Here is a 12,112-nt window from a genome sequence, read left to right as displayed (position 1 = left end):
TGAAAGTATACAAAAAAGACACTTCATTTCTATTCTATTAGTATTTTCTATTATATTAGTATTAGTTAGTGATCCTAACTTAGTGAGTCATTTCTTCTCTGATGAATTGTTGGCATCAATCTCACATTTTGTCTTTGTGGACCGAGGAGAAAGCGGGCTCGACCGAAAGATGATTGTACTATGAGAGAAGTAATGAGGTCAACCTCTTTCAAATATACAATATGGATGATGACAATGTAGTATAGTTGGACTCTTATGTCGATCTAAATTAATCATCATTTCCACAAAGGTCAATATTTGTCTGTTAGATAAGAGGATAGCAAGTTACAAATTCTATCTCGGTAAGACATGTATTTCTATTACTATAAAATTCATAAATGAAGTTATTGATGGTAGGGTTACCATTATCTTTTTGTAGTGACACATCTTGTATGTGTTCCTAAGAAAATGAAATTATCCATTAATTTTTAGGGTCTTAAAAAGGGCATGAAAACACATAAAAACTTTTGAATGGAATGGAAAAGAGATGTAACTCCAATTCATTCGAAAATGGTAAGATTTTTGGCGCAAGAAGAGGGTTGATTCATATCATCTTGACCTACTTCTGCTTCTACTATTTTTTTAAGAATACCAAGTTGGGTTCTTTTCTCACCTGCATTGAATAAAACATGCTAAGCCAAATTCTCTTCATGTAAAACTTGCTTGATTTAGATTAAAAAAATTGTGCGATTTTATGAAATCATGTGCTAGGGCTTGAGTTTATAGTCAATCATATTTTCGATAAAGGCGGTTGACAATTGAATTCGATTTTCTTCATTATTTTCACATTCGTAATAGTACGAAAAGAACACTCGACTCCAAGTTATTCAATAATAGTGACATTGAGTTTCTCAACCATTTGTCTTATAATTAGTCAATTCTATTTCTCAATGAAGGCAAATAATGGGTATATCTCAACGGTAAAGTGTCTCCTTGACGTGATGGAAGTCATCAATTCAAGCTTGATTATCCCTAAATTCAATGAGTGTTTTTCTATTTTGATTGGCTCCCCTATTGAAATTGAATAAGAATGGATAAGAGGCTCATGGGATTAACTTGAATTATATAATTTTTATTTTATTATTATTGTTTGTTGTTTGTAATTGGTTAGTCAGTTTAGCCCCCCAAAAAATATTTTTATAAGCTCACTCACACAATTATTCAAAAAAGAACATAAAAAGACATAAAAGTATTTCAATGAATCCAATCGATATTTTCCCAATCTCCAACAAATTGACATTTCATCATTAATCTCCATAGGTGAATTACAAGAGTTACTGATATTCTTTTTCTTTGCTACACCTAATCCTGGTAAATTTTTAAATACAAAATCATGCCACGAGCCCCCTTAAAAACTCCAATCTAACCCAACCCTAGGAATGACCTGCTAGAGCTTATACACAAGCTAATGCTTGAAAAATAAATATATTTGGTAAGTTTTATTGTAATCTAATGATGCGGTGGCCAATCACCTTCCTCTGCCTCGGACTAGATACCTGCAAAGAGATGAAGTCGGGGACTTTCTCTCCCATGGTCCCTCCGTCGATTAAGTCAGTTCACTAGTTTTATCTCCAGTTCTCAATATACAGTAAAGAACTCAAGGAAAAAGGATAGTGGAATCCCTTACCCGTCCATTGCCTTCGTTTTTATCTCTTGCCAAGATAAGGATTCCCTTTTCGAATCGTCGAGATCCCCATCTCGTCCCTTGCGGAGCTGTGATCTTTATTGATATGGATATGATAATAGTTTCCGAGGGATTCGGGATAGTCCCTATCTCCATGATCCTAGGAACGATAGTTGATGTCGAGGAATCCAGAGAGTCTCTACTGAGCATCAAGTTAGTTGACATGTTGAGAGGTATCTGCCACGTGTTCTTTCTGAGCTTAAGCAAGATGACGTCAGTGGAGTGGCTCCCTAGCGAGCACATGTCACTGCTACCATTAGCTGTTTTCTTGAGATATTTGAATAATTATGGACCCGAAGACATTTTTCCTCATCATAATCATTGTCAACGATGTCAAATAAACTTTTTCTTATTATACCTTACCTAACAAGGCACTGTACAACCTAGATACAATACAAATTTTGGTGTTTGTAAACAAGTTTCAATATTAACTTCATAAAAGTCTTTAAATAATTTACAAGCTTATAAAATTTTACAAATTCCTATAAATTTATTCAAGCCCTAACAAAATTATTTCTATCATTTGATTGTAATAAAAATTTATTTCAATAATAAAAATGAGAAAATAAAATATCATTAACTTAAAATAATTTTAATAAAACATAATGATCAAACTAAGATTATTATTATTTTATATTTTGTCTATTAAAGTGTTATTACTTTGCAACATTAATTTTTTTTATTTTATCTATTAAAGTGTTTTTCAAATAAGTTTTTAATTGATTAAAATTTATAAATTCTTTTACCTTATTTAAGTCTACAAATTCCTTTCAATAACAAAAATAGAAAAATAAAAGAATACTTATTTAAATTTGATATGTAATGGGCCATGGCCCATGGACGAAAGTCCAGCCCAATAAAATAAAAATCAAATGTTTGAAACTTATGTTGCACGGAAACGGAAATAGGAAACGTTTCCGATAGGAAATGGAAACGTGGAAATGAATATTTTTCTAAAAAAATATACATAAATAAGGTCCGAAACACAAATAAAAAACGTTTTCGAAACGTTTCAAAAAAGGAAAAACAGCACATCTGAGGTGTTTCTGTGCAACATAGTCTGAAACAAGCGGTCCTAAGAGAGTTTTGGGTGTAGAGGTGGGAAATATTTTAATTAAATTAGAATAATTGAATAGAATTAGTTGAAATTATCAATTCAGTTTGGTTTAAGTTATAAGTCAGTTTGGTTTAATTTTTTATGTTTGGCAATTCAGTTATTTATTTCGATTTGGTCTCTGTATTGAAAAAAGTAGAAATAACCAATTAACAAAGATGTCAAAAATGAATAAGAAAAGAAGAAAATAAGTTGTTCCATATCAATAGTTCAATTTTTCGATTTTTTTTTTTCAATCATTTCGATTTTTTTAGTTTTTTAGTTTGTTTTATTTGAGTATGTATTCTATTGGTTCGATTTAATTTTTTGCACAAATTTAATTCGGTTCGATTTGCTCAGTTTGGTTGCAAGGTCTTTTAAAGACTCTTTTCAACTATTTTGGCAAAGGAAAGAGTAAGAAAGAAAAACAAAAATAATTTGGATAGGTTTGGCATGTCTAATTTTGCCTTACCAAACTCAAATATTATTACAATTAATTAATATCTTTGGTAGGTTTGGCATGTCTAATTTGGGCTTACCAAACTCAAAACTAAATTTACATTTAATATCATTTTCATACTCAACAAGTATAATTTTGATTATAGGCAATAATCACTCGTGGTTATGTCCTGATCAATCTCATCTCGCAAGTCAAATATTATCCAACTTTAAATTTTAAGTCATGCTATATTTGAACTTGGTACTTCACAAGAGACATTTTATAACCCGAATAAATAAATTTTTGACAAACTTGTAAGTAAGCATTGAATTCTTAAAATCTAGTGATAAATTTCAATCTCGATAAATTTGGGCTAGTCTTTTCTCATAAATATTAGGGGTGCATCTCATTCCTAGTATTAAACTCTTTCTCAAGCCACTTAACCCTTCTCCTTGCATCTCATCTAACTTAAGCATTTAAGTGATTTCTCAATAGCTCGAATAGTCTCACTATTTCAAATTTGGCAAATTAGCTAGTATCCTAATCGTTTGATTGAGATTTTTGTCATCTAATGCATCATCTTCTTTCTAAAAATATCGATGATCAATTTTTTACATCATCAACCACGTATATAATTCATATTGTTTGTTGCCTATTGCTTGTGTCCTGACCGAAACTAAAGAATTCAACTATTTGTTATTTATCTTACTTGTAATTACGGTTTCTGATAAAATTAAAATTATTATAAATAGTAATTGATTTCTCAAATAATTTTATTACTACACAATCTACACTAATACTCATTTTAATTATAGTTTGACAAAAGAATTAAAAAATAAACTGATACAATAAAACATCATCTAATAAATATTTATTTTTTAACTAAAGAAATGAAAGGATGTGGCACTCCGCTTTGCTGCAATACTAGATAGGGGTGAGTATTCGGTTGGTTTGATTATCGAACTGATAGGATTGCTAAAACAGAATAGATCAAATTTTTTATAAAAATCGAATCGAATTGACTGAATAAATGCTCAAATTGAGCAAACTAGGAAATCGAAACAAAAAATTGAACTAACTGAAAAACCTTTATTTGAAAGCTGAAGCCAGACACTAACAAAGAAAACGATTTGCAGATAAGAGTTCGTTGGTCTTGAGTTGCAAAAGTAGAAGGCAAAAAGTCAAAGGCAGAGACAAAGAGGAAGGGGGAAGGGTCAGGGTGGATTGGAGCAAAGAGGAAGAGAAAGGGTTAGGTTGGTCAGAGTAAAGAGAAAGGGCTAAAGGGGGAAGGCAGTAACTCAGAACTGTTGAACAACTTATTTTTTTCATATGTTCCGTCAAATTATTGGTAAAAAATGACAGCCTTTTTGACATTTCAATTAATTTGATTATTTTAGTTTTTTTTTTAAATATAGAGATCAAATTGAACCAAAATAATCGAAACACTCAAACTTGGAAATTAAACCAAATCGACCTATAACTTAAACCAAATCAACAATTTTGATCGGTTCAATTAAATTATTTCGATCTAATCAAAATGTTACTCACCCCTGCCACTCTAAATGCTAAAATTGATTGTTTCTATTGATCAAGGGATGTGATTACCATCAGAGGGGCCGTTGTGAGATGGATCTCTCGGTGTCTCCCTAATTCACATGACAAGGCTTTAGAAACCCGACCTAGAATATGAAAAGAGTCCTAAGGAAAAAGAACAATCGTTTAAAAACCTTAGCCACTTTAACCAGCATTGGGTAAGAATTGGCCATTCTTACTTTCAAATCAATCCTTGAACTGTAAAAAGATTGCTGCCTTGACCATCACCAAGTCATCCATCTAACATGACACAATCCTAATACTAAATAAGTTTGTGAAAGGGAGCAGATTGGCGTTTGGTTGTGGTTTGTTAGTGGACACTGCCTCCTGTCCAAGCCACGTGCCATAGCGTCTTGTCGCATTGCAACCATGTTCTAATATTTTTACAACAATATAATATTAAAATGACGAATTAATTAATTAATTCATTCATTCATTAATTACATAGTAGACTAATTCTTTTTTATAAGATTGGATCACAAGGGCAATGGTCTGTTGTTGATCGGGATGGGCATGCCAAGGGTGGAGGGTGGGGCCACGCCCTCCTCTTATTTTGTCCACACTAGATAAATCTTATGTAATAATCGGCTGGATCACACTCTACATAGCAATTGTAAAGTCAATAGTTGGGACTATGATTATTTAAATTTTATCTACAATGAACAATTGGCGAGATTCATATTTTTATCACTATAATTTCACTTTTTTTTTTGTGCTTATTCGAATTTTGTATTATTTTAATTACGTTTATAAATTTAATTTTTTAATTAATTTAACTTTTATATTTTAATTTTTTTATGTAATAATTTAATTTTTTTATTATTTTAATTATATTTTTAAACTTATATTTTTGAATTAATTTAACTTTTATATGTAAAAAAAAAAAAAATTATAAAATACATTTCATACTCTATTAATGTTAAAGTAGATAGATTAAATTGACTCGTAAATATAAATTTAAGAATGTAATTAAAATAATAAAAATATTAAGTTATCATCGAAAAAATTAAATTATAAAATTTAAATTAAATAAAAAATATAGATATAAGGTATAATCGGATTAAGAAAAGATTTGCACTTAAAAGACTTATTTCTTAATTACAATTCTAAGCATACATACATATATATATATATATATGATTATCATCTCCACTTTCTCGTCACTATATAAGAGGCAAAAGCCCTCACCCTCGGCGCCATTGCTTTCTGTCTTCTTCGTCCCTTCCAATCCAATCCAAACCAATCATCTCAACTTTCCTTAACCCTAACCTCTTTCTCACTGGTTTCGAGCTCAGATCAATCCACCCCACTCTCTCCCTCCATTTTCCCTCACTTTCCCGAGAAAAAGAATCATTACCCGGAAAAGGAAAAGGTCCGTGTCTGTAGAATGTCGTCCAACCCATTTGTTCTCTCCTTCGCTCTTCTGCTCTCTCTCCCTCTACTCTTCGTCTTCGCGCCGAAAATTCTTCCCCCGAAGAGCGTGCAGATCTCGCTCCCCGACGACCCCGACGACCTCGACCTCTTCCGCCGCGCCGCGCTAGCCTCCGCCGTCCACCACCGCCGCGGAGCGATTGTACGGCTCGGCACTACGAACCCTAGCCCCAAGATCGCCTTCCTGTTCCTCACTAATTCCGACCTCCACTTCGCCCCGCTCTGGGAGCGCTTCTTCGCCGGCCACCGGCGACTCTACAACATCTACATCCACGCCGATCCGTCCGCAAGAATAACGCAGCCGGGAGGGGCGTTCGACGGCCGGTTTATCCCAGCCAAGCCGACCGAGCGTGCCTCGCTGACGCTGATCTCCGCCACTCGTCGACTTCTCGCCACCGCCATTCTCGATGATCCATTAAACTCTTACTTCGCTCTGATCTCTCAACACTGCATTCCTCTCCACTCCTTCCTGTTCACCTACCGAACCTTGTTTGCGCCTCCGCCGATTCCTACCGAGTCGACTCAGTTGCGGTACCCAACCAGTTTCATCGAAATACTCTCCGGCGAGCCGCAGCTCCCGGACCGGTACACCGCCCGGGGCGAGAATGTAATGCTACCCGAGGTCCAATTCGATCAGTTTCGGGTCGGGTCCCAGTTCTTCGTGCTGACCCGCGAACACGCTCGGTTGATAATCAGAGAGAGAAGGCTATGGAGAAAGTTTCGGCTGCCCTGTCTCAACACCGATTCTTGCTACCCGGAAGAGCACTATTTTCCGACCCTGTTGTCCATGGAGGATCCGAACGGGTGCAGCCACTATACGCTCACCCGGGTAAATTGGACAGGGAGCACGGACGGGCACCCGCACACGTATGGGGCATCCGATATTTCTCCGAACCTAATTCGCGAGCTCCGGCAGTCGAATTCAACGTATTCATACCTGTTTGCCCGGAAGTTCGCCCCGGACTGCCTGAAACCTTTAATGGATATAGCTGGCAAGGTCATCTTCCGGGACTGAATCGGATCGGGTAAGGTCCATCTATCCATTTTTTTTTAAATTGAACTTTGAAATTTGTCTAATTAATAAATATTTGTTAGGTAGGAAAAATGTGAAACTAATTTTATAAATTACGTCGTAAAATGTTTAGAACAAATTAATTAGTTTTAGGAGAGGCGAGTTGCCTCGGATCGGGGTAGGAAAATGCCCGAGTCCAAGTCTGGGTCCGACTAAACCGGGCTCTTAATTTGGATACTTTTTTTTTATTTTAAAACCATCTCAGAATGTCGCAATCGCAATCGGTGCCCGGAAATCCGGTTTTAGTTTGAATTACCAGCATGATCCGACAGTTTCAGTATACCCACGTTTGATGACGTGTCATCCTCTGATTTGCGGAGATCCCTGTTATTTACTAATGTTTCTCTGTATTTAAGGCGGGTATTTATCGGTTTAATTGACATTATTTATAAATTAGTAATGGATATATTATATAGGCTAAATTTATAATTTTGTTTTTTTATTTTTATATTTTTTATATAGCCAATTAAAATTTTCTGTTTTAATTATGTCTTAAATTTGTATTTTTAAATTAATTTAACATTTGTAGTTTAATATTTTTTTATTATTTTTATTTTTAAATTAATTTAATCTTAATATTTTAATATAAAATAAAGCGTGAACATGTATTTTTTATTTAATGTATATATTTTTTATTTTTTATATATAAAAATATATAAGTTAAATTAATTTTAAAATATAAATTTAAAGATATAATTAAAATTTTAAATTATTAAGTAAAAGAAATTTAAAATATAAAATTAAATTTAAGGATATAATTAAGATAATAAAAAAATCAAATAGTAAAAAGAAAAGTGAAGGCAGGTCGAGAGGGACTTCAAAACGTTGTCGTATTGGCTCACGTGAGATGTTTTGTCGTGGTTGTTACTTGTACAGGTCGGAGGACGGGACGGGACGAGATGGGATGGAATCATTTGGGCGGTGGTTGGTTGTGTGCGCTTTTCGGGGGGATCGAGAAAGCGAAGTCTTGCGGAATAAGGACCGGGGGGGCCCACGCCCAGCATGTAAGTAAAGCAAGCAAGCACGAGTGATCCTCTTTGACCTTTCTTGCGTTGTGTGTACAGTATATATAGCGTAGGAGATCAACGTGTGTGATTTAGCCTGACGCCTCCGCCAACGTGTGTTGGACGGTGGGGATTGCGAGCTCAGAGCGGAGTTGTTTCTAAAAGAAAAAAAAAGGAATTAGAAAGACAAGAAGTCCGAAGGACTGCTTGCCTTTTCCTTTTTTTTTTTTATTTATTTATTTATAAAAAGAATGTCTCCCATTTGCTCCTCCTAATCTCTCTCCTCTCCTCTCCTTAATTATATATTTATATATAAATATAAATAATAATATTACTACTACAAATCTTGATCTCATTAAGTGGAATACATGCATGCTATTGTCACTAGTATACGTGCTTTGGTTAGAGTTTTCCGGTTTTATATAAACTCAATTATATGCTTAGATCTGGTCTTGGTTCTCAATATATATACATATATAAATAATCGAACCAAATTAGCTAATTTTGATAAAAAAAAAATGATATTATTTTTAATATTTTAATAAATTTGATTATTTTATTTATTTTAATAAAGAGACTGAATCAAATTGAAATAATTAAAAATTTTAAATTTAAAAATTAATCTATAAATTAAATCGAATTAACTGTCAATTTTTCATCGATTTGGTCATATTATTTCAATTTAACTAAAATTTTGCTCTCTCTAACAGGAACACTAACTTGCCCTAATGTTGTATGTCTTAAGATTTTTGTGTTTATCTATATAAATATATATGTATAAATCCCATATTTTATATGATAATAATTTTTCAACCCCAAATAAATACTTTTTCCAGTATTTTCTAAATCCCTGATCAACCAAATGGATGAGTATATACGGGCCCCAAAGACCAACAGCTGGGCCGTCCAGAACTATGCTCGGACCCCCCGGCCCGGCCCAACCCAACATTTCCCCGCAAATCACCAAAGTAACCAGACTCTATTGTTACAACGTTATATACATATACATATATATATATTTATGCCATATTCTAAAATCATAAGGCACGCAGCACTACTTTTTTAAAATATATATATAATTAATATAATAATATCTAAAAGTGAATACCTAACTTCCATGTCAATTCAATTAAAAATATCCTTAACAGAAATTTTATTTTATTTTTTAAGATACCACAAGATTATGAGTCTGATTTTGTCTTCGAATGATATTGTGCAATTGTAAGTGCCTACTCAAAAGATCAAATCTCGAGCTTCAATTTATAGCGAACTTATCTATACACTTAGATCGGGTCTAAGAACCTAATACCATTTTTGTACTTGAAATTTTTTGAGTTTTTATTATTATAATAAAAATTAATATATAAACGCGACAAAAAAATATCATAATTGAGTGTTGCTATAAGATTTGAGATTATTTGTTGTCCGTCCCCACAAACAAAGCAACTTTTGGTTAGAACAAAGCGGTGGCAGTAAACAATTGATAGTAAATAATTGCATAAGTTATATGGTAAAGAAATAATAGAGTTAAAGTTGACAACTTGCACTAAAGCATTAAGGTACAACAAACAAGTTGCGTTCGCCACCAACAAACCACCAAATTGCTTTTTCCCCCTCAAGAGTACAATCCATACTTCCATCTCCCCCTACATTTACACCTTCCTAGATCTTTGATAGAAATGATTTGTTTAACATTCCCGATACGAACCTTCTTGGTATTAGAGCCTCGATCTTCTATAAATTAAACTTGAGATTACCCAAATTTATATTTTTACCCTTATACTTTCATATTTTTTTCGAATAATACTATTTATATAAACTGCATATGAATTTTCAGTCTAATTAGTACATTTTTATTATAAAGTTACACATCTGCATCTCCTTATTTTTTTAATGAAAATATACCAACTAAATTGGAGATTCAATCTAGGTAAATAGTATTACTCATTTTTTTCGTGTGGCCATTTGAATTTTTTGTTATTTTAATTACACTTCTGAACCTGTATTTTTGAATCAATTTAATTTTTATACTTTTATTTTTTTTGGTATGATAATCTAAACTTTTTATTATTTTGATAATTTCATTGTACATGTATTTTTGAGTCAATTTAATTATTATATTTTAACATATATAACAAATAAGTAAAATAAAATGAGTGAATTTAATCTCTTATTCTATTTTACATGTCGAAGTACAACGATTAATTAATTTAAAAATATAAGTACATGAATGTAATTAAAATAATAAAAAAAATTGATTTATTATATAAAAAAACAAAATATGTAAATAAAATTAAGTCAAAAGTATAAATAAAAAAATGTAATTAAAATAATAAAAAGAAAATCAGTCAGCAGAGGAAGAAAACATGCAAAAATATGAAATTGGGTCTAAGATTGAAATATAGCATTATTATGTCCACTTTAAACAATCACATCTGCTCTTGGCCTTTGACTGTCCTCCCTCTTGCCAAAATTTTGGAGACAAACCACTTTCCTCAAAGCAAAAGCCATCCCCATTTTTATATATATATTATTTTAGTTACATCATTATATTATATAAACGATATGATGTTTGGGTATTATTATTATTATGACATCTTGTTAGAGATTGATTTGATTTCGTAAACATGTGCATGATTATATATATATATACATGTGTGTGTATATATATATATTATAATCACGAGGCAAAAAGATATGATTGATCATTTGATTGGTAGGGTAAGACATCCCATCCATCAGACATAATAATATTTTTAAAGTATTATCAAAGAAATTAAGTTTAGTCATAAAGAAAAACCTTTTATTTGGGTTTGAATTGCGAATATTTGTTCTTTTAACAAATAACGGTGTGTTTGATTACATTATCTAGAGTTTAATTCTATATAATATTGTCGAGAAAATAAAAATCACTCCACTTCCTTGGAAAATGAATTCCATGGAAAGAAACTTTAAATGCTTGTACCATACATATTTTTCTATAGAAAAGTTAAAACTGTTTGATTGTTTTCTATAAAAAAATGTGTAATAATTACATATTTTTCATGATAAATGTATGCAATCAAACACATTCTAAATGTAAAGTTACATACAAAAAGTCGTTATTTCTAAAATATTGGCTAAGATGGAAGATGAATTTTTCAAAAATTTTGAACTAAAAATCGAACCAAAATAAATTTATCTAATCACGAATCAAATTGAGTTTTCGATACGAAATGAACATAATTTAAAAATTATGTAAATAATAAGATATGTAAAAAAAATTAAATTTAATAAGATTTAAATTGAGTACAAAAATTATATATATCTTTGTTTAAATTATTTAAAATTGAATTAATCTCAATCTTAGTAAGAACTAATCCTCCGTATCTTAATCAATTGAAAATCTAATACAAGATAATCGTAGTTATTATCTTTTAAATGTATATTAAATAGACTTTGGGTAAAAAAATTAAATGTTGTTTAGGCCATCGATCATTTAGACTTGTATAAATAGATGGAAAATGCTATTAGTACACCCATTTTATACATCTTGGGTTATAAAATAAGGTATTATGACAAAAAACTCATCATAAGACGCATAGAAGCGCGTGAGGCGCATGGAGAGGCGCAGGATATTTTGGTCATAATACCTCTCGTGTAGCTCAAAATATACAAAAATGGTATACATGTAGCATGATTCTAAATAGATTGGATCTTAAAAATGCTTTGTTGATAAAACGGAGGTAAAAATAGAGAATCAAAAGCATTTTCAATT

The 12,112-nt window shown here is 32.0% G+C and overlaps 1 protein-coding gene across 1 annotated transcript; it reads left to right on the top strand.

Annotated features, from left to right (window-relative positions):
• The first annotated feature begins 6,032 nt into the window (after positions 1-6,032).
• On the top strand, positions 6,033-8,543 carry LOC127797775 (glycosyltransferase BC10-like). Its single transcript, XM_052330916.1, has 2 exons — positions 6,033-7,304; positions 8,228-8,543. Exon 1 carries the CDS (start codon positions 6,236-6,238, stop codon positions 7,292-7,294), a length of 1,059 nt encoding a protein of 352 aa, XP_052186876.1. The 5' UTR covers positions 6,033-6,235; the 3' UTR covers positions 7,295-7,304; positions 8,228-8,543.
• Positions 8,544-12,112: the final 3,569 nt, after the last annotated feature.

This window comes from Diospyros lotus, chromosome 3 (genome assembly GCF_014633365.1).
Source record: "Diospyros lotus cultivar Yz01 chromosome 3, ASM1463336v1, whole genome shotgun sequence".
Taxonomy (NCBI): domain Eukaryota; kingdom Viridiplantae; phylum Streptophyta; class Magnoliopsida; order Ericales; family Ebenaceae; genus Diospyros; species Diospyros lotus.
The sequence above is the reverse complement of the archived record's forward strand: the minus strand, read 5'-3'. Positions and strand labels throughout refer to the sequence as shown.

Coding starts and splice junctions, on each gene's coding strand:
- LOC127797775 (XM_052330916.1), top strand. CDS start 6,236: ATGTCGTCCAACCCATTTGTTCTCTCCTTCGCTCTTCTGCTCTCTCTC.